Source organism: Sardina pilchardus, chromosome 14, assembly GCF_963854185.1.
Source record: "Sardina pilchardus chromosome 14, fSarPil1.1, whole genome shotgun sequence".
NCBI lineage: Eukaryota > Metazoa > Chordata > Actinopteri > Clupeiformes > Clupeidae > Sardina > Sardina pilchardus.
In genome coordinates this window covers 22,271,192-22,294,824 of record NC_085007.1, presented here as the reverse complement: position 1 = coordinate 22,294,824, position 23,633 = coordinate 22,271,192, and the positions used below count along the sequence as shown (strand labels likewise).

The 23,633-nt window shown below is 44.9% G+C and overlaps 1 protein-coding gene across 10 annotated transcripts in view; it reads left to right on the top strand.

Moving 5' to 3' along the window:
- Nucleotides 1-9,918: 9,918 nt before the first annotated feature.
- grin1a (glutamate receptor, ionotropic, N-methyl D-aspartate 1a) overlaps nt 9,919-23,633 on the top strand; it is a 31,169-nt gene continuing 17,454 nt past the window's right edge. For 6 of the 10 annotated variants that reach the window (XM_062554699.1, XM_062554698.1, XM_062554697.1 and 3 more), the window contains exons 1-11: nt 9,919-10,625; nt 13,120-13,254; nt 13,849-14,025; nt 17,816-17,878; nt 18,721-18,818; nt 19,413-19,534; nt 20,778-20,952; nt 21,401-21,545; nt 21,813-21,899; nt 22,391-22,539; nt 23,550-23,633. The exon at nt 23,550-23,633 is cut by the window's right edge and continues 43 nt beyond it. In XM_062554699.1, coding sequence (XP_062410683.1) covers nt 10,377-10,625; nt 13,120-13,254; nt 13,849-14,025; nt 17,816-17,878; nt 18,721-18,818; nt 19,413-19,534; nt 20,778-20,952; nt 21,401-21,545; nt 21,813-21,899; nt 22,391-22,539; nt 23,550-23,633 — 1,484 coding nt within the window. In that variant the 5' untranslated portion in view covers nt 9,919-10,376. Of the gene's footprint in view, nt 10,626-13,119; nt 13,255-13,848; nt 14,026-17,815; nt 17,879-18,720; nt 18,819-19,412; nt 19,535-20,777; nt 20,953-21,400; nt 21,546-21,812; nt 21,900-22,390; nt 22,540-23,548 lie in introns of all 10 variants that reach the window. The other 4 variants (XM_062554700.1, XM_062554693.1, XM_062554692.1 and 1 more) reach the window with 2 other exon arrangements.

The window sequence follows — 23,633 nt, the reverse complement described above, 5'->3', positions numbered from 1 at the left end:
GGAGGTATTTATGTCTATCTATCTATCTATCTATTTATCGATCTATCTATCAATCTTTTTGTCTGACTGACTGTCTGTCCATTCATCCACGTATCCATAATCCTCAATATCCTTGATGAAAATAGTATTCTGTGTGGATTTACTGTATGCTGTAAGTTTAGGTGCTGTGTCTTAAGAGACAGGAGATTTTGAACGGCGGCCCCTCGACCACTGTGTGGGAGAAAGTGCTTATTAAATTTCCACATGAGCTACAGGCCTTAGAAATCATAAAACCTTGTGGATGACAGTCAATTTCACTACCCATACTGGGTATATCCACTCCCCACAGAGAGAGAGAGAGAGACAGGGCCCTTGGCCAAGACAAATACAATGCTCACAAAAGGTAGGTAGCAGGGATAGAAAGAGATGAATGGCATCCTAAAGAAGGCCAAATGAACTGCAATGAAAGGGGACCGAGAGACTGAAAATGTGAGACTGAGAATGAACGAAAATCCCCTTTTTTTATCAGCTGGGAGCATAAAGAGCCAGGCAGAGTGGGTGAGATAGCTTTTCTAAACCTACATCGATTCCATCTCACCTAACACTGGGCCCATTAAAGCTAATGGCTAATTATCCGCGGATCTTGTGAATAGGTGCGCTGGGGATTACACAAGAGTCAAGAGTAATGAAGCTAACACACTCATATTCATGGCCGCCGTAATTAAAGCTTAATTGCAAAAAGCCGAGCTCCACCACTGAGACACGTCTCCGAAGTAAAGTTACTGTTTTCTCCTCATTGCTTCCATAGGTGTGTGTGTGTGTGTGTGTGTGTGTGTGTGTGATGGAGCCTTCCAGTGGAGTTTTGCATCCCTCTGGATCCAAGATGCTGTTTGGATGCATTTTTTTTTACAAAGACTTTTGACGACTGAGGCTGAACAAAAATGACTTCTGAAGAGGACGATCAGATAAAGGAGACGAGGTAGGAGAGGGTGTTGACTAGGAGTGTAACGATATGCCAATGACAGTATGCTCAAATCAGTTGATCTAAAATGAACTGTACATTAATTATATTATATTGAGTTTCCTATAATCTTAAATACAAGAATATAACCAGAATTGATATGTTAAGAATATTTATACCAGACTAAAAGCACCCTGTTGTGATTGCATACTGCATTGCATTGGTATACCAAAATCATGAAGTTGTGCAATTATTATATTCCAAACCGTTGCACTCCTAGTATCAAGCATATCCCATATTTGATGCAAAGTGCAAGCTTCCCTCTGGACAGTGGGGTTTAGGAGAGGGGGTTGAGGATACTTTGAGGACCTAATAGTCCTTGTTAAAGTGCCTGAGAGGCCTAAGAATCTGTGGACTGCGATAGCATCTTGGCCTATTTAATACAAGGACACATCAAAGTCAGGCTCCCTCCAAGCACCATGCTATCTCGAAAGCCATCCCAAAGAAACAGATGTCATGAAACAGCCTGAGAATATCGAACAGCTTCAAAGCCAGCAGAAGATATCCGAATGCCAAGATTACCTCAACCTTCTCGCAAGCCTGAAGGACTCATTGCACAAAACTGACACTGACCTCACAAGCTGTTTCAGCAAAAAGTGTGTGTGAGAGAGAGAGAGAGAGAGAGAAGTCGTTTGATGTTGAACTTGTATGTGTATGATGTTACAGTCAATGCTTTTGCTGTAGTGACAGGATCATAGGTCATGTCAGCTCTGCATGTCTTGTTTATTTGTTTGATTTTGTTCCGAGTCGAAGAGGAAAACATCACGCGCGTGCGCTTTGATCTGAGTATGTTCACTGCACTGCGGTCATCATGCTCAGTGACCCACGACGATGGACTCTGTTTCATCCCGGTCCTGTGACGCCCACACCTCACCGCAGATCGGTGAGAGGCGCTGGCGCGAAATGGGCACAGATAAGCCTTAAAACACGACGTCACTCAGTCCTGGACTATGCCCAGCGGACTGCCCTCCCCCACTCCCCTATAGTGCCCCATAATAAGCCAGCATTCTTTCGCCACACCAGGCGTGTTTGTCCTGCAAAGTCAGACGTTGTGTTTGCTGATCCAGCCCCTGGGGGGCATGGCATGGCACTTATCTGGAGTTAGCAAGGTGGCTGATAGCGGATTGCATTAGCCACACTGAAACCTGATAGCGCTGGTCTCTTTCAGCGCTGGCGTGGGCACCTGAATTGAATTTCAGGTTAAACATTAGTAAACTCTATTAGGCATTTTGAGGCCGATTGCTGGTCAAGAACAAAGCCTCTGGGAGACATATTTGCACCGTCTTAGATTTAGATAGTTTTTAGATAGATTTAGGTATATATAAATTAGATTTAGACATGCATTACATCGATAAATTGTATGTATTGTCGTTTTTTTTACGACATATGACATATAGTAAGTACTATATCCTACACATCCTTCATGTACAAGAACATAAATCTTTGACAACATGTTGAATATAAAAGCTTTCAATCATCACATGTAATAAGAGTTAGTAGCCTATGCATAATGATATAAGCAACAGTAAATTTGGAGGATGATGACCATTTATGTTTTTGAAACCCCCATGTTGAAAGAAATACTACTAAACTAAGAGATCTTGTTGGAAAAAAAGATGGCTAAAAGATGGACTGATGATGACCAGGTAAAGCTTTTGTCCTTGCCTAGTCGGAGCTCTCACATAATTCTTGTCAGCCAATGAAATAAGTTAAAGAAGTGAATGTTACTTATGAAACAATTCATCAATTAATAATGCAAATCTGCTTTCGGTTTTAAGTTATAGTAGTGGAAAATGACAGAGCTCTGTGTAACTCTTCCTATCTCTTGGGTATTAATTCGTCTGTATTTCTGAGACAACTAAGGCCTCCAAATCTTGTGGAGCTTCTTCTAAGACCTGGATCACCTGTCATTTGTCTTCAGCCTACACGCTGACTGCATCCAAATCCCCAGCATTTGGAGCCGGCTGGGCTAATGGGCTAACATAACTCACTTCGCTGCACAGGCTTCATGCCAATGAATATAATCAAGTGGGTTGAGGAATGAGGGGTGGAAATCTCTTCGCCTGTTCAGCATTCATAGCGCAAGCTCTGAACTGCACTTTTATTTCTGGATGATGAACGCTGGTTGGAAGAAACACAAATGACCATTTACTGTTTGGAGATTTTTTTTAAAATGGTGCTCTGTCATCATAGTTCTACAGATGTCTTTAAAAATGACTTGAGTCGTAAGAATATGAGTTTCACATACAGTAGGATGGGCCAAACCTGCTGGTCAGGCCTACATACAGGAGATAGCCATGACGTTTGTCAAAATGCAGTAACATATTGTTGGATCTTATTAGATAGTTCTGTGTCCCACACATGGTTATGAAATGTTAATTTCCAAAGTTTGTCCTTCACCTTTCAGCCACAAAAAGTTGTAAAGGTGCCATTTTTTTATTATTTCTGTGAAGTGTCCTGTCATATTGGCTTCTTAGCTGCAATGCTACTCAGAAACGTTAATACCACTGTGGGTGATTTAGAGATGTTTAAAATACATTTTCATATGTATTAAATTGAGTTACTGAAAGACTAATAGTCTGGGTAGTCGGGTAAAACCGAACAAATGCAGCTTGGTTGACAAGAGCTGTAAGTCACTGAGACTGTTTCTTGATTTTTGTGCTTTCGACCGTATGTTTGATTTTCATTGAATTAAATCTGTGAAAAATCTGTGTTTGCTCATGTAAAGACTGGGTGATGCTGTAAGATGCTGTACAAATCAAGGCTCTAAGGCTTTTTAAGCTGTTACTGAATTTCTGCAAAGTGCATTTCCAATGTATATGTGTACATGTGTCTGTACCGAAGCAGCCAGAGCACACAACACGACTGCTCAAATTCTCTTCAGCAGCAGCCACCATGTAGTGGGTAATTGTGCTCGATGGTGCATTGGGAAGATCGTGTTCAACACAAGCCTACATCATTTATGCCACCCTCATAGCAATATGTAAAACATTTCTCTGAAAGCCTATTATCATTGCAGATTATTTTTGTAAAACCCTAGACATAACATACTAATGCTATCATTAAAACAATCGCCTCACAATTTATTCTGTATTTAAGATTAAATCTGTATTACGAATCATTTCTGAATAAAAGATCCTATGTACTTTTCTGTCTAACGCCCCGAAACGCTGCTGTATGGCCTAAGCATTTCTAACAATGCTGTATGTGTGTTAGAAAGGCTCACACACTCGTGTGTGCTGTTTCTAACAACCACTGCCTCAACTGCTGTTGTGGGTAGCAAGTGCCAGTGTGATGATAATGTTGTTAGTGGGAGGCTGGGAGCTGCCAGCTCCTCTCGGTGGCGAGCCTAAGGGCTTATCACACCTTATCACCGTGAGTAGCGGAGAGCCAGGAGGAGGCTTTTAATGAGCGAGGCCCCTCCTTACGGCCGATAAGCCAGAGAGAGAGCGCCGGCACCCCCGCCAGCGTGCCTGCTTCATTAAGTTTGGGACACGTTTTAATTAAAGCGCGCAATCCGCGCATGCTTCGGCGAAGTGCTGGTGCAAAGTGTCCGGAATATATCCTCGTGGGTGGCCCGGCAGTTCGGCGGAAATCTCCTGTGGAGGTGAGAACTTTTTTTTTTTTTTTTGATGTGGTGGTGGCGTGGAGTTCGGACACAGGAAATGAGCAACGGCAGTGACCTTGACACAGGTGAACAGGAGAGCGGTATGTCGGAAAGGGAGAATGCTTGTGTCTCAGTGGGCGAATCGCCTTCCACAGAGGTCTGTCCAACAGGTCACCCCACACCAGCGGATAGCCAATCACACTGCGGACTGCAAGAACCGCGGTTGTCCTCCAAAAGAAGTCTGCCTGACCTGGATAGCCGGCCCAAAGAGGACACCTCCGATCAGGGAAGCATGCGGCAAGAAGATGCCCCTGACCCGGAGTGTCCTCTTTCAGTGGGCAAACTGGGACACCCAGACGAGAGCTCGAAATCGCTGCAGTGCTTAGTCACGGACAGCCTACTTCTAGGGGGCCACGTCTCAACAGAAGACGGCGAACCAGTGGACTCAGCAATTAGGCTGACGGATGACGTCCGGCAGAGTCCTACAGCGCTCGTCTCGGATTTGATTGGCGGTTCTGATGATAACGCCCAGACGGATGAGTGTCCAGTCTGCAACGAGCTGTACAGGTCCGGGGGCACGCACCGGGCGGCGTTGCTCAACTGCGACCACGCGCTGTGCGAGGACTGCCTCTCCGAGCTGGTGCGCCGCGCGGCCGACCCGAGCCGCGTCCAGTGCCCGCTCTGTCGCCAGCGGACGCCGCTCCTCCGCTGGGAGATCCGCCGCATGCAGGAGGAACCCGTGTCCTACGGAGCCTTCGCCGACCTCGCCGACGACCCCTTACTCGACTCGACGACGTCGTCCTCGTCGGCCAGAGAGCTGCCCGGCTCCCGGTGCTGCGAGGCCCTGGAGCGACGGCTGCGCGCCCGCGCCGAGTCCGAGGTGGTGTGCGGCTGCTTCCGGCGGCCCCGCTGCCTGGCGCGGGCCTTGGGGCGAGCGCGCCAACGCCGCCGCCGCTGCTGCTACGTGGCACTGCTCCTGGCGCTGACCGCCGCCGAGCTCGGCCTTCTCCTGCTGGTCTTCCTCCCGGTCGTCATCCTCGTGCTGCTCTTCACACTCGTGGGCAGATAAGAGGTCGGCCCGGGTCATGGCCACGAGGGACGTCCTGACGATAAACAAAAAGGGCCACAACTCAGACGAGAAGTGAAATGAATTGTGCTCTCTGGGAGTTAATGTGGACATACCACAGACAGAGTGGAGAGAGACATTTTCTGTTAGAACACCAAAACAAGCTGATTTATTGTACACGGACATAAAATACTCCACATAAAGCTATACGTGTATTCCTATGAGACAGCTCTAATATAAAAATAACACAATCATTACTTTTTTTGTTTTGTGAAAACACATGGCTTAAAAAGCCTAGATTGCATTATATCTTGATAACATTCCCAAAACTCCCGATTCCCAAATGGTTCCTAAACAAACTTCTATCCAAAGTGATCCAGACTGAGAATGAATGTAGTTGCTTATCTGTCGACTACATTCGGCTTAATGTATGACCATCTCTTCTACATATGTGCATGTCATGAGTCTAACACGGCCATGTCACATCAAATTTAAAACATCTAGGGCCATGTGGGACTATGCAGGGCCAAAGGCTCATAAAATAGTCCACAATATTTTGCCCCAGACAGAAAAGCATTTGAGCTGTGTTGGCAGCTGCTTTTATTGTGCCACTCTCATGCATTCTCCTCTTGGTGCAATAATTTGCAGATCCTCAGATCTCGGCCTGCTTTTCTCTTTTTTTTTCTTCTCCTCCTTCTGCTGTGGCCTAGTTTGAGGCAGAGTTGTTGCAGCTTTATAAATATCCAGTGCAACCTTAAGAAATTATCCAGTTATTTCTGTGTGGATGACGTGGGCTTTGAGCTGGGTAAAAAAAAAAAAAACAACGCGAAGCTACTGCCCTCTGAGTCAGTTGGCCTTGTTTTGAACACTGAGCGGTTTCTTTTCTCTCTCTGGCCCGCATGAAGCCAGCATCCTGTGGTGCCAGTTTAAATTTCACCCCCCAGAAAAAAAGATTAGTCTTATTTATATATTTATTTATTTTTTTCTTCACATGATTATCTCACTTTCTGCCGACTAATGATAAGCTGAGAGATTTGCGGCAGGACTGTGGCGTGCCATCTGAATCACTGGCTGTGTTAGTGGTGATGACTGAGATACTGATGGGATGTAAGGGCTGGGCCATCAATAATGCATGTTCACTTCATACACTACATGGGAGACATCAGCCCACACACGCAGCCATGGCAAAGGCTCTCATCCATGCCTTCATTACTTATGTTGCGTTGCAATAACTCGTCCCCCTCCCCCGCAATCAGACCCATACTATTTCAGACATGCACTACTTCCAGGAGGCTTCTAGTTTAGTGGTGGGTTTTCCCTTGTCTTCTTCAGCGTGTCTGCAAGGGATGTGGTACACCGAGCATCTAAGTCTCAGTTTAAGACCACCTCTCAGAGTTTTTTTTATTATTATTTTATTTTCATATGACACTATTCTCTCATACTGTACCAATAGTTTTGTTGTAGTGAACTGTAGTGTAGGTCGATAGTCATGGCCCTCAGGGGCTTGGGCATGTATTGTGTGTATCTGTGACCCATCTCTCTCTCTCTCTCTCTCTCTCTCTCTCTCTCTCTCTCTCTCTCTCTGTGTCAGTGTGTATCTGTGTGTCAGTGTGTGTGTCTGTGTTGCCAGTGTTTAACTGACTGATTGCTCTCTATGTATGATTGTGACTGTGACCATATGTTTATCACCATTAATCATTACTCACTCCCAGTGTGACAATATGCACTGTTTTGGCTTCTCTCTGCATGTTATCCCCACTTCTACACTTTAAGTGTTTTGTTGTGATAGAGAGTTTCTTCTTGGCCGGGAACTGAGTTATATAATGGCTGCATTGCAGGCTACCCCAGCTGTATTGATGTGTGGAGTGTTTGGGGAGGCGGAGTGCAGTTGAAGCAAACGCGGCTGAGGCCAGCGAGAGCCTTGATGCGCGGCCAGTCCTTTGTGTGGCTCGCACAACAAGCAGGGCTCCGTCCACTTAGTCACAACAATTTATATGAGCAGTGAGAGAGTCCGCCTCGGCTCTGCGATGAACCTGACCCAGACTCAGCTCAAATGCAGGGGGCAGCGCGGTTTGAATGGTCTCTGTGTGGCAGTTCAAGGGCTATGTAGAGATTTAACATCGCGTTTTAAAATCACAGCCATAACAATTACTGAGATTCCCTTTTGGTCTTTACCGCTTCATCACAAGTGTGGTGGCCTGCTGGATAAACATCGACTCCTAGTTAAAGACACGAAATTGGAACTGCTTTGAGAAGCACTAAGCGAAAGTCAAGAAGGAAATATTTGCATATCCATAACGGATGTAATGCATGAGATCACATAGCTTTAGTAGCCTAGGCCAAAATCATATCTTTGCCCTGAACATGGCTTATTCTATGTGGGGGTAATTTATAATTTAGCAGGCTGTAGATCAATTGTGACCTACATTTCTAAATCCTCTTTCATTTCGATTTCAATGCGTTCCTGACATTCACATAATCGCGCGCCCATGAGAGTCCGTGGCAGGGGGTGTATTTCCCGCTAAATTAAATATTCATCAAGTATTGATTAGCCTACACGTGTAGCCTATAGCCTAATGCGAATATATCGCAAGGAATGTTTCCACATGGTGAGATTAAATCCATAGGATCCAAAGGTTCTTCTATGATAAAGTGCAATTTTGTGTGGGAGGACGAGCGTTTTAGAGTGTGTGCGAGTGTGTGTGACCGTGTGTGTGTGTTTGAGGGGGTTGAGTGGGTGGCATAACCCACACTCTGGCGCTGTCACTATGAGCTGCGGTTGTTCTACTACCTTATGTGTGTTTATTTTGGCAGCTGATGTGCGCTGCCTTTAACCGAGGCATTTCACACGTCAACAGGAATGTCAGATTATCGTATTAATATTCCCTGTCGCCGATAGCCACAGATTCAGATTTCTCAGCAACTTCACACTCACGGATGAGATGCTTGTTTCCTTGGTAACCACTGCTTTTTTGCCACCGACACTGATTTTTTTACCCTTTACTTATTTATATGTTAAACTTTGACTCTCACCTGAGTCATCAGTCTACTCAAAGTGATTTTCCATGGATACTTTCACACAGGTATAGATAGGCCTACTGTCAACATCTAAATATACGAAAACTCTGTTTTCTCTGAGAGTGTTCAACAAGGCGTGAGCAAATGCTTTAAAAGGGAACGCTGCGAAATTATTCAAACATTTTCCGCTCTCTTCTTTTGCTCTATATAATTGCTTTTGTCAGTCTGGAGAGAAGACATTCACTGGAGTAAGGACTCGCAAGTTTGTGCATGATTGAGAAGTTTTAAATATGGATGACGTGGTTGCATAATTGATCTGCCTTGAGGACGTGGAGACGCCTCCCACCATTGACAGCGACAGCGGGTTGGAGGTGTTTAGCCTTTGCTCGTGCGTGCGCGCGCGCTTGTAAAGATGTACACCATGTAGTCAGAGGTTTATATACTGCTCGACTGATATTCAAACAGTTTGCTCTACGTTTTACTCATGAATATAAATAAAGGAAAATAAAATATTTCTCTGTCTCACTGTGTGTCTCTGCCTCTCTTTCTCTCTCTCGCGCGCGCACACACACACACACACACACACACACACACACACACAGAGAGAGAGAGAGAGAAAGAGAGAGAGCTACTACAGATTTACACTAGTTTCCAAGGCTGGGGATGCATTCCAGTGGAAGGAACAGATAGCCTACCGTCCATCTGTTGTTTTATGGGAATGCTGTGGGGGAGAAATAAATCACACATTGGCCCATTTATGTTTAAGGACGTTTTAATTGAATCTCATCACTTCACATCATATTGCCAGTGCCAAATATGTTTGGTTGATCTGTGAATTGGGACTGTGTTGAAGTAATTGACTATAAAGACATATCATATAATATCAAGTGTTCTCCAGTTACAGTCTGAAATGTTCGTGGTTTTTGAGAACTAGAGTAGCCTATGTACTGTATTTCTTTACACTTTATTAGCAAATCAGTCCGTGATGCTTTAGGCGTTTAGGTTTTGGAACCTCCCTCGTCTCGCATTGGAATAAAGCGACACTCGTCCTTTTTCAATGATATGCTTCATTTACTGAATATAATGAGCATTCCAGCAGAACGCCAACGCGTAAAAACAGGAGGAGGTGAGGGGTGGTTCGAACACGGGTACGCGCATTTGCTGGCGCGGGCACAGCTGTCAGCACCAAGGACAGCAGCTGAGCCTAGAGCGCCGCATCAGTTAATGTGATCACCTCTCTGCCGAGCACACACACACAGCCAACGGACAGAGAAACCGGCGATACACGGCCGGCCAGAGGCGCAATTCCATGCGAAGACACTGACTTGAAATAGCATGTAACTTGCCTCCGCAACAAGAAGGGATATACAGGATGAAACAAAGGACAGAGACTACCAGGATGTTGAAAGGGAGCGAAGATGCCGCCAGCTTATGCATGGAGAGACAGTGGTCTGAAGTCTAGAACCATGCACATTCCATCGCAAACGGAATAGCTTAATTTCTTACAAACTCTATTGGTGTCTTTTATATTTTCTTTTCCTCCGTTCTTTGTGTGAGCATACGGGGCGGCTCGAGTTGCGGTTTACTAAGGATAAACCGTGCCTTCTAAAGGCTATTCTCATATACCCACCGACAGTAGTGGGCGAAGCAACCGGGGTGCTCTCTGCGCGCTACTCGCTCACACAATGCGTCTGTTTTTGCTAGCCGTTTTCTTCTCGTGCTCCTGTGTACGGGGCGGCTGCGAACCAAAGATTGTGAACATCGGGGCCGTCCTCAGCCAGAAGCGGTATGAGCAGGTGTTCAAGGATGCGGTCACGCAAGCTAACCAGGTCTATGGCAGGGACAAATTCAAGCTGACTGCAATCTCTGTCACCCACAAACCCAATGCGATTCAAATGGCGCTTTCCGTTTGTGAGGATCTCATATCAAGCCAGGTGAGAATGTGACTAGTGTTGGTTTCAGCTTACTCCAGAATATTTTTTTATAGACTGCTCTATTCTAATACATACCAACTCGTTATTCTTGACGAGACAGACAGTGATGATGACACTGGAAAGTAATAGTCAATTAGTTTTTTTTTGGTGATAGGCGAATGTGGTATCCTAGTTACCGTCCTGAAAGCATTGGAACAATGTCCTCACTCATGCATAGTGTAGCTGTGAGAAGAAAAGACCCGTTTGGAGTGAAATAACTACGACAGAGAGGTTCGAGATTCATTACGCGTTGTCGTGTTGAATACTTCTGAGGGAGAAAGAAGGGCAGTTGAGGTCGGTGTCGTTCCAAGCGCCAATAAAACAGAAACACACACATACACGTCTTCCAATACCTCTCTCTCTCTCTCTCTCTCTCTCTCTCTCTCTCTCTCTGACAGTGAGAAGGGGGTAAGCCGTTAAACAGTCTTATATTTTATTACAAGGCAATAGACAAAGACTGCGAAAATACGCATTTACCTCAAAATGTTCTACATAATAGAATTAGCTATATAATATAATAATCTTTGGGAGATTAGATATTCCAGTTAAAATACACATACATGCTCTGTTACACAGTAGCCTAATTAGTAGCTACATGATAGTTCTTTATAAGGAAAATCCTGACGGATTTATCAGGAGTGAGTCTGATAAATCAAATAGCCCACTGATAGAGCTTTGAAAGTAGATTTGCACAAATATGCTTATGTCATTATACTGACACATCAGTTACGTAGTACAGAATAAGACCATGAAGATACAGTTCAGAGGAAGGGAATCCGTGGAAATAGTCCCATACTGAGCCGGACGCTTGAGGCGGCTTGCCACATGTCACCCAGCTATACTCCTTCCGAGCAGCTGTAGATTCGATAGAGCGCAAGGAGCAAGCTAACTGTGAAGTGATTGACGCATTCGCAATCACAGCTTTACGCCGCAGTTGCTACCTCCACAACCCGTGCCATACTATATTGCGACGCCAATAAAAAGAGGCCAACATGGCCGCATCTGCAGTGGTAGGTTTTGCGAGAGGTAGGAATGACTTGGGGAATACAAGATGAGGTACATCTTAAATGCGAGGCAGGCGACAGCAGTTCCAACGTGATATTGTTCCTCACAGCAATTCTGTTGACAGCTTGTGTAACACAATGAGACAAGACGTTGGAGCCAAGATTTAGGCTACACTTTTCACTGAGCTTAGCAGCATACTAAATTTTAATTGACCAGATGCTTTGCTAACACACTGAGTCACTGTCTCTAGGTCTATTTAACCACAGAGCCTTGAGGAGAGCACATATGTGTAGGGACTAGGGAGCATCTCTTGCAGGGTCTGTTCAGACAAAGCATTCCTTCATTAAAAGCTTGCCTCGACCAAATCAAATTAAGTGCTGTATTTTAAGTGTTCCTTACAGCAGTGATCTCATTTAAAAGAGCTGAGAGAAGCATTTCTCTCCCTCTCTCTCTCCACCCTCTCTCTTCCCATCTATCTCTCCCCCTCTCTCTTCCCACCTCTCTCTCTTCCCATCTCTCTCCCCCTCTCTCTTCCCACCTCTATCTCTTCCCCCATTCATTCACATCACTTATTACTTTAAGCTGTCGGTGCAGCAGACCATAGTTTTTGAGTGGTGGATGGTGGTAGTTACTAGTTAGCCATGGTTTAGTCATATTTTCTGTTCTACTGAATGTGTGTGTGTGTGTGTGTGTGTGTGTGTGTGTGTGTGTGTGTGCGTGTGCGTGGGTGGGTGGGTGGGTGGGTGTGCATGTGTGGGTTGGTGGGTGTGAGAGAGAGAGAGAGAGATAGAGATAGAGGTACTGGTGATGAGGCGTAAGAGTGTGTGTGTGTGTGTGGGGCGCTATCTCTTGGCTCAGCAGAGGGGTTTGCTGGACTGTATGTGTTGGGATGGCTTCTTCATGGCAGATGGTAGATGCCCGTAAGCTCCCTCTGGATGAAGAACTGTGTTTGAGGCCCAACCATACGGCTCAGCTTGCCCACAATGCCATCATGGCTTTGCACCATGCCAGTGCATCCCACCCCCACACAACCTTTCTGTTCTTGTTTTTCAACTTTGTGCCATGACTGATATTGCCTTTCTCCAGATTCCCCCATTTCCTAAATCCGGATCCATTGGTTCATCTTCAACATCTGTAACACAGTCTATGAGAAACCCAATGCAATTGTCAGCTATGTTTTTCACAGCTTTTGATCTTGTTTGTTGGTCAGATGGCCTCTATTTACTAAGAGCTCGGGAACATAAACAGAAAAACAGTCAAACAGTCGAAAGCTGTCATTTCAGTCGGTCTCCACTCGGCGGGTGGCTGGTATTGAGTGTGTTTTCTGCTGAAGCGCTCTCATTTGTCTGCGTCAGTCCTGGCCCGAGGTGGCCCTGGCGTGGTGCCGACACAGCGGCTCGACAGAGGTCGTGTCGGAAGGTGTTTATGTCTGTCTGACCGGTGTACGCAGGTGTACGCCATCCTGGTGAGTCATCCTCCACAGTCCAACGATCACCTCACCCCGACACCCGTCTCCTACACGGCCGGCTTCTACCGCATCCCCGTGGTGGGCCTGACCACCCGCATGTCCATCTACTCCGACAAGGTGAGTCACATGATGGAAAAAGGGGGGAGAGGAGAGTGGGGGAGGGTTAGGAGAGGAGTGGAAAAAAGGGACACTAAGGAAAAGAAAAAAAAATGGGACTTGATAGAACTGGAGGGAGGTGAGGAATTAAATGGGAATTAGCAAAAAGCGGCAAAAAAATTAACAAGAATATCACTCACTGGGAAAGCTGGGTTGGGCTGACAGTTAGAATTCTAATTGTGGAGAAATGAAAGGAGAAAGGGACTGTGGATAGCTGAAGGATAGAGACAAATTAAAGCAGTAAATTGAGAAGAATGGACAGATTCAGATTCAGTGGACACATTAAAAAAAAAGTCTGCTTGAGAGTTTCAAACAGAGATCCCTCTCAGGCATAATAGTGTTCAAGGACATCTTTGTCTGTGAGATAGAAATGCTCTCCAACCGAATAGAATCCTAATGTCCATGTCTCTCTGGTTCCATGTGCTATTCTCCATGGTCTTTTGGAATTAAGTCACCAGAATTTCTCTCTCTCTCTCTCTCTCTCTCTCTCTTTCACTCTCTGTCTTGCACTATTTCTTTCTGTTGTTCTCTCTCTGTCATTGTTCCTCTTATCAGAGCATCCATCTGTCCTTCTTGCGAACGGTCCCTCCCTATTCACATCAAGCCCACGTTTGGTTCGACATGATGCGCGAGTTCCACTGGAATCACATCATCCTGATCGTCAGCGATGACCACGAGGGTCGAGCTGCCCAGAAGAGGCTCGAGACGCTGCTGGAGGAGCGGGAGACCAAGGTGAGACATACCTGCGAATACGGGCCGATCCTACGCGTGCTTGGGCGTATATACGCCAGTGTGTGCGTGTGTGCATTAACGTAACTATCTCAAAGGTCTTCTCTGTTACGTAGTTATTTTTCCTTTTCTGTTGTGTGGCCACATCTTTCTTCTTCTTGTTCTCCTATTCTCTCTCTCTCTCATCGTTTTTGTAACTGTTGGCTAAGCCTCTATTGCTAGAGGCATCAACAGCGTCTTAATGTGGTCCTAATCTGAGGAGAGTCTGTACATTTTTACCCATTTCACATTGCTTTCTGCCATAGTCAAATTCTCCTGTGTCTTTCCACTACGGGAGCAGAATGAAAGAGTTACTTAACCTGGGGCTCTGCAAACCATCAGTGACTACCGACAGTTTCAAAATCTCAACAGTCTCAACAATCTCACATGGCTTTGAGGGAGAGTTGGTTTTAATGGGCCGCTTATTGTGTCGTGCCATTCTTCAAAGCAAAATGTAATGCGAGCTATTGAGCAGCATCTTATGAAGTCAGCTAATTTCTGTATGAAACAGCTGCTGATGTTCACGTGGAGTAGCTGTCATGAGAAGGATGTGTGCGTGTGTGTATGATGAGGGAGGGGGTGGTGGTGATGGTGGTGGTGGTGGTGGCACTGAAGTAATGTTTTGTCTCCGGGCTGAGCCGACAGTCATGACTTGAGGTTATCTGACATCATGTCAGCTCCCAGCTCCCTCAGGATGAGCTTGAATACGTTTAATCAAGACAGGGACCTTCGTTAATTACAGTGGGCCAACCAGCCCCCGCACACACATAGACCCCCACACCCCCAACTCTGATGGTTATTTATGTCATTAATAGGATGACGTGTTGGGTTTTTATTCAAAGTCGATGCGCCTCTCCCCGGGGATGTTTTCAGACGGAGCATGGCCTGGTTGAGATGTGAAGCAGAGATGAAGGGCCATCTCATGAAATATGAAGAGCTGCTTTTGGAAAAGCTGCACTCTCTCTCTCTCCCTCTCTCTCTCTCTCTGCCTAGATGCAAGATGCTGCTCGGAAGCACAAAGAGAGACATTTTTGGCGCATTTCTTTTTGTTTCTGGGGCATCTTACCATGTGTTGTCACATGTGGAGGAAGGGGAGGTACAGCTCTGGAAAAAATGAGGAGACCACTGCACGTTTTTTTTTGTATGTCTTCCTATGGTTGCTGAGTGACATTCGAATGATTTGACGGATCATATTCGAAATTAACAGACCCCTGCGAATTTATGAAAGATATGACTCATCACTCAGCACCCGTAGGATGACATCAGAAAAATGTGCAGTGGTCTCTTCATTTTTTCCAGAGCTGTATATCATACAGTGTTCCCTTCCCAACAATCTGAGAATCAAAAATAAACCATGCTATTTCTGGAGCCAAGTGGGTATGTTTATGGCCAGAATATGGTGTACTGTGGCAGCTATAAATAGATGGGAGATACACGCGATAGGAATATGAAAATATCTTATTTCAGCTCTATACTATTTCTTTGTTCTTCATGCAGGAGCTTCCTAAATCATTTTTGACAGAGTTCTCTCCATGTTGTGTAAGGCGTTGTGCTACAGTATTTCACTTATATGACTCATGGTCTGTCAGTCAAGGAAGGTTTGCCCCCAGATCTTATCCACCTACCCTGACACTGATAGACAGAAAGAGCAGACCCCAGATCAGATGGGTGATTCATGTATTATGTAAGGGAATGGTGAAAACACTGTGTGTGTTTATATAAACAGTGACCTTTTATAATGGCACAACGAGGGGTTTTGGGCAAATATCTTGCTACTAGATGCTTGGGAAGAGTTGAAATGTAATTGTAGGTTCAGTTCAGGGGTTCATTTTTTTTGCAGAAAACAATGTATATTAAACACTGACTTTGTTGTAGTATGTAAGTTACCCTTTATCTTAAGCAAATTACTCTAAGGCAGATATTTGAACACCATAGAGTATGTGTTCCCTGAGGCTTTAACCCACAACAGTAGAGCTGAAGAGAAGAACAGAAACCATTCACAGACATTTTGTTCTATACTCTGGTTTGATGGCCTGCGTTTTGCTTGTTGTCCTTGTACAGGTTGTGGAAGTCACATTCAGCATTGTAATCTGCATAAACTGCGTTTTGTGTGGATGCAGGGGAGTTCTGCGACATGATTTATTCAGGGCTGTTTAAGCTGTGTATATGCAAGCGCTCCACTCCTCTGGGACTTTAGCCCCCTCTTAACCGAATGCTATTCATTGCTGTCTGCTAGCTGTACTCTTTGCATCTCTTCAAATTATCGAGGAGTCACAGAACTGTCTCATTCAGGCTGACAGCCAATGGGTTAGCTGCAGTGTGTGGCCTTAATATAAATTTCAGTGTTTACATGAGACGTCGGGTTGAATAGCTACTTGCACCTTCAGGAAATTGTTGGAGTACGTAACTAAACCAAGGAAAATGAAGTGCAGCTCTGTTAAATGATTAGAATCAGCAGGATTAGAGAAGCAAAGCCACCCGGCCATCAGTGCAAGCAAAATCCCACAATAATAGATCCTATTCAATATTGATCTCAGAGAAAACCGCATATTTTTATATTCTCCCTGCAGTAGCAGTGCAGTTATATCTGTTCTATTTAAAATATATATATAAAAAAAAACTGTGCTGTATTTGATGAAACAGAAGCTGAAATGATCAGATTGTATTTGCTATTTTTGGTTCACATTGAAAAAAACAAGACCTGACTATTGTCCGATGTTGTTTCAAGTGATGGGCGCTCATGTTTCCTGACAGTGTAGCTCCACCCCCCCACCCCCCACCCCCCCTAAAAAACAGTTTTGTGATCCAGCGTAGCATCAAAGAGCCTCTGGCAGGTATCATATCAGGCTACCACAGCCGTGTGCATGCCATTTGTTTCTGAAAATAGAGCCATGTACAAAAGTGAAAGCTATGGCAGGGGTGGAGGTGTCTGGGAGCAGAATAAATGAGTTGATATATATATCCCATCCACAAAATGGTCACTGTGCGGCCTTTGTGAATCCCCCCGATGCCATGACGTCAATACAAAGCGTTCTCAGGGATGGGACAAGATGGTGGCGCAGTCTCCTCCTAGTCAGGGAGACTGTGCTGTAGGAAAGTCATGCACACACAGACTCACACACATATACACACAAGTAGTTGTACACCCACACCCACACGCACATGCGCACAGACACAAACACAAAGGCACACACACATACAGCAACATGCGGACATTTTTGGCGGTCTGCCGACTAGTGACAGGCCATTACTTTGTTGATTCATCTCTGCGTATCCAGACCTTAACGTGCGCCGTATTGATAAAGCTGCGGTTGAACCAAGGCCTCCTTAATCAATTTCCCTTTGATATTTTATTACTGTCATCACCAATGATAAATGCACTGCTCAAGAGCCTTTCACCTTGAGACACTTTTCGCTTCCAATCCACGTTATCTGCACAGTACGGCTCTGCAGCGGACATTGTCAGTTTCATAAAGATCCCAGACCTGATCCCCTCCCCCGAGAAGCAATTAACTTGATCAATACTGAACCCACTTAGCTGCAACAGCACCATAACTCAGACCTGGCGTCATATCAAAGGGGTATCTGTGGACCGGTGGCAGTCTTTGATGTCTTTTGCAAGCCCCAGTGTTAGGCATTCCAATTTGGCACAGAACAATGGGAGATTTTGTTGGATGCTTTGCTGCTCTTCATTTCAACTGTTTATAATACTCTTCTGTGTCTGCATATTTTCTCTGTGCACATTACTCATCAGAATAAAAAAAGGAACTATGAAAACCTCGACCAACTGTCCTATGACAACAAGCGAGGACCTAAGGTATATTTGCATGGTCAATGCACGCCGCCCACCAACTTTGTAAAAGTAGCAACTAGAATCCAGCCCAAACCAGTCACTGGCCAACCCACAACTGCCCTTATCACTGCCCTAATCTTGGTAGCACGTTTTTTTTTTCTTTTTCGTTGAGACATTTTCTTCCAACCCTTATGATTTCAATGAAGAATGGATTTGTTTTGAGCGATGATTATGATTTCGATTATGAAGAAAAAAAAGGAAGCTACACTCCGCTTTGATCATTGTCATTTTTTTTGTTCCTTTAATGAAGGAATGCATGTCCTCCAGTTCACCCCAGAGAACAAAAAAGTTTGCAAGCCTTATGGAGATCCGGTAGTGTTAGGATCCAGTATTTTCCCAGATACTACCGCCTCCCCCGTTTTTTTGTAGCACTTCCTGATTTTTTTTTAGTTTTGGGGAAATGCAGTCCCCTCACTTCCTCCTCTCTCCCCACCCCTTCACCTGGTTTCCTTTCCGATTGCATCGGTCTTATTTTGAATCCCGGCCTCTAACTTGCACGTCCTTCTCTGGAGCCTTGACAACCTTCAGTTTGCATGCAAACAAAGAAATAAAATTGCAGATTTTTTTCTCTCTCCCCACCCCTCCTCCAAGGCTTTTGTTTTACTTTATTTTTCCGTTTTTTTATTTTTGTTTTCCGTTGAACCGATTCCCTTGGAACTCTGTCCCTTTTTTTCTCTCCCCCCTTTTTCCAACACCAAAAAGAAAAAAAAAAATCGAATCAAGCAAAAGTGGTTCAGAGGTCTCGGTTCAGAGGTGGTAGGTAAGTAGACCTGCTTGACTGATTCTGTGCCCCAATCACCAAACAGGCAGAAAAAGTCCTCCAATTCAGCCAGGAGACTAACTTAACCGCTCTGCTGCTGGAGGCCAAGGAACTGGAGGCACGTGTCATCATCCTGTCAGCCAGGTGAGCACCTTGTTTAGTGAGGACCATAAGACACTGCATTGTCCCTGTGGTTTTATGAGAACCCAATAAATCAGGTCACTTTTCACACACACCTACCAATGACACAGATCAGTCTTCCTGAGGTCCAAACACACACACACATGCACACACGCAAACACACGCGTGCGCGCACACACACACACACACACACACACACACACACACACACACACACACACACACACACACACACACACACACACACAATCATTTGATGGCAACTCCTATAAAACACATAGCTTCACACACACACACACACACACACACACACACACACACACACACAGGCACAGACACAGTCATTTGATGACAATTCCTATAAAACACATAGCTTCACACTCCACACACACATGTCTAGTGAGGACCATAAAGTATATTCATTGTCATGTCGATCTTGTGAGGACATATCATATGAGTGAATATATCAATGTACATAATGGCATAATGTACTGTAGCTCTCACGGAGAGATAAATTCGCACAAACTAGTCCCACATGGATCCTAACTTGTTCTTCTTCTAAAATACGTGTCTGTCTGTCTGTCTACCTGCTTCCAGCGAAGAGGATGCTGCTTCAGTATACAAGGCTGCACGCTTCCTGAACATGACCGGCTCTGGCTACGTGTGGCTGGTGGGCGAGCGAGAGATGTCCGGTAAAGCACTGAGCGAAGCACCAGACGGTACGTATGGCCTTCTTTCTTGAGACAGTCCACAGCGACATCAGAAAAAAAATAAAGCCTGGAGGGAGAAAAAAAAAAGGCCCAAAAATAAAAAGAAATGGCGGCCTTTTTCTGATGTCCCTTCATTGTTCAGCATCATACTGAGAGAGACATCATGCCAGGGAGCATAATCGTCCATATGGTGTGAGTGGGTGTCTGTTGTGTGTGTTAAACGTTTAAACGTTTAAACATTGGATATGTTTAAAGGTTTTAAACGAGCCACTGTTGAGGCCACTGTGGAAGCTCTGGCTGAGTGTGTCTGATGGAGTGTGCTGTGTGTGTGTGTGTGTTTGAAGTTTTCAAAGAACTGTTCTTTGACTCAGCATCCTTGCTGGATAAAATAACCTCCCATATGTTTTATTTCAATTCAAAACATATGCACGGGGAGATCTGTCTGTCTGAGTTTTGAGTACAATACTGTGTATGTATGAAATATTAATAGACTGGCTCTCATGAATTTATGAAGGGTCTTTGTCAGTCCCCTACTTTGAAGTTCTGTGGTAAGCGATAACTGTCCTTTCTCTGTCCTTGGATACTACACTAGTCTGTGTGAAGTCTGCACTTTTGTGGTCACTGTCTTTCCTTTAAGCACCCAGTCACTCAAAAAAACCCTTCGTTCTGAGTCTTACGTCACGTCCTTGTCCAAGCACTAATGATATTTAACCTTTCACTGTGCAGATTTTATTGTAAATGTTGATGAAAATGTGTTGATGGTGTAGGTGTTGATATATTGAGACACTACTGGGGCCATTTGCAATAAAAAACTCAGTTGAAGTTGGATTTAAATATGAAGTATATATCATTTTGGATATATTTCATAGATAAATGTGTGCTGGCCTTTCACTGATGCACTGAGGTGTCGACCCTCCAGATATATCTGGTCCTGTGATGAAATCCAACCTCAAGGGTCTGTGGGAGCCATTCTGGACAAAAACACTTACAAACTAAACCTTTGTCTGATGATCTAGCGAGCTTTCATCTGGTTGTCGTTCCAATCCCCCATGAATTAGAAATACAACCGATAAAAAGACTCACCAAATCACAAAATGGAGGTCAACCCTTTGTCCTGTAATGGTTGTACAAGAGACCCTATGAGTTTTTTTCTTTCCACTTCCCCCCATGTCATTGCAAAGGGGTGCCTGAAGGTCAGCCCACGGGAATTGTGGGTAATTTGCTTGTTTTCTGGTGTGGGCGTATATGGCAGGTCTCATTGGCCTGCAGCTGATCAACGGGAAGAATGAGTCGGCGCACATCAACGACGCGGTCGCCGTGGTAGCGCAGTCCATCCAGGAGCTCTTTGAGAAGGAGAACATCACGGAGCCGCCGAGGGGCTGTGTGGGAAACACGAACATCTGGAAGACCGGGCCGCTCTTCAAAAGGTCAGGCTACGAGCACGGAGAAATGTCAGCCTTATTAGGCGCCCGTACGAACTTGTCTGTCACAAGCCAACCGTGATGATGGAGTTACACTATTTTTAAAACCCTGTACAGCATGGGTCATGGTTGCACAATATGTCACAAATGTTATTTGTGTTTGAGGTAAACAGATGGAGCAACTGTTTGTTTGTTTGTTTGTTTGTTTGTTTGTGTGTCTGTGTGTGTGTGTGTGTGTGTCTGTGTGTGTGTGCGTGTGTACCCTCGTTACTTGTGATTTATAGCCTGCTTTCAGGTCTGTGGCTGATAGGTGAAGGTCATTCATTAGTCTCACTCTGTCATGTCCTCACAAAAACACCCCCCGCACACACAAACACAACACACACACACACACACACACACACACATACAGTACACTCACACTTACAGAGATTGGGTAATTCTTTTCTGTCAGGGTGCTGATGTCATCAAAATACCCAGAGGGCCTCACGGGACGTGTTGAATTTAATGATGATGGTGACAGGAAGTTTGCTCACTACAGCATCCTCAACTACCAGAAGAGCAGACTTATACAAGTTGGCATTTACAACGGAACACAGGTAAGGAGCAAAACAGAGGTTTTTCCAATATGCCCTACTCCACATCTAACTAAAATATTGTTGATCATCTTAATTTGTTATTGCACAGTCTCTTCCAGCTTCCAGCTTCCGTCTTCCAGCTTTTCATTCTGAAATCATGTGGACCAGACAAAGGACATTTAGTAATGTCCTCAACACTAAAAACATTGGAGACACAGAAAAGAGATGTTGATCGTATCGTTATAACGTTGGTTGAAGTAGGCTAATATGGTTCCTCTCGGTCTTTAGGTGGTGTTGAACAAGCAGAGGAAGATCATATGGCCCGGAGGACAGACAGACACGCCAAGGGGTTTTCAAATGTCGACTCGACTAAAGGTAGCTGGAATATTTTTACTGCTGGACCTTACCAGCATTCAGTCATGATTACACAAATGCTAAGCTACTTATGTTTATAACACATTTAAACATGTTATGTTGGGGATGCGACACTTTTTGATAGTTTTTATTACTGCGGTGATATCCTGTGTCAACAACACCTTTATTTAATTCAAACTTATATAAACTCAAATACATACATGTATTCCTGTCACAACTTCCAAGAAGCAAAGAGACCAGTATTTCTGGGCATCTCTCACAGAGCGATGGCTGTACACTTGGCCTGCTGTTAGTGGCTCATATGATGTATTGTGCATGCAGCAGAGTACAGAGTGGATATCTGAAGGTCAACTGACATCGAACTGCCGCTGTGCAAAACAAGTACTGCCAATCTCACTGCCTTGTTCTCTCTTTCTCTCACATCTCTCTCTCTCTCTCTCCCTCTTTCCCCCTCTCTCTCTCTGTTTGTCTCTCTCTCTCTCTCTGAGTAGATAGTGACTATACACCAGGAGCCTTTTGTGTATGTGAAACCAACCAGTCTGGAAGGAACATGCAATGAGGAGTATACACCTAATGGAGTCTTAATAAAAAAGGTGATCTGCACTGGGCCGAATGAGACCATCCCAGGTAACATAACAGGGACGTTTATGATATCACTGTGCTTTTACTACGCCCGCCATTCCAACTGGAGATGCATACATATATATGCAGTAGGTATTTATATATGTATGCATGCAGCAGCGTGTGCCATGTGCTGTGTGCTGTGTGTGTATGTATGTGATGTGTGTGTGTGTGTGTGTGTTTGTGTGTGTGTGTGTGTGTGACCATGGTGGTGGTGGTGGTGGTGGTGGTGCGCATGTTGTGTGTACATGGGTGCATCTGGGATTTTTCATGGGAGGTGGGGCTCTGACCTTGTGTGTGTGTGTGTGTGTGTGTGTGTGAGAGAGAGAGAGAAAGAGAGAGAGAGAGGGTGTGAATGTGTGCGATATCTTGTTTGCTCTCCTGCAAACCGTGCGCTCATTTGCTTTGCTGTGTTTGCCATCGATCATAGGTTTGTATAGGTATGTAGTGTGTGTGCGTGTGTTTGTGGGTGGGTGGGTTGTGTGGGGGTGTGGGTGGATTTAATCATGTTAAGTATTTGTAGAACCAGCGGTGTGTGTGTGTGTGTGTGTGTGTGTGTGTGTGTGTGGTAAGGCAAGGTAAGCACCTAAGTGAGCTGTGGGTTGTGTTTAAAGATAGAGACAAGATTAATTTCTCAATTTGCCCCCCGAGGCAGAATGTGAATTTGAGAAAAACAATTGCCTCTATTTATGAAGAGTGTGAGCCTGCATAAACCTATCTGCACGATTGTATATCTGGTTGGATTTAGGTGGTTGAGTGTGTGTGTGTGTGTGCGCGCGCAGGCGTGTGTGTGGGTTGTGTGTGTGTGTGTGTGTGTGTGTGTGTGCGCGCGTGGGCGTGTGTGTGGGTTGTGTTTGTGTGTGTGTGTGTGTGTGTGTGTGTGTGTGTGTGTATGTGTGTGTGAGTGAGAGAGAGTGTGTGCCCCATGTGTGTGAGTGTGTGTGTGTATGTTCACCCAATCATTCAACCATTCCAATTTTAACCTTCAGTTTGGTGTAAACCGCAATCCCTTTCTGGTTTGATTATAGGACGCCCAATTGTACCTCAGTGTTGCTATGGTTTCTGCGTTGACCTTCTGATTAAGCTGGCAATGACCATGAACTTTACCTATGA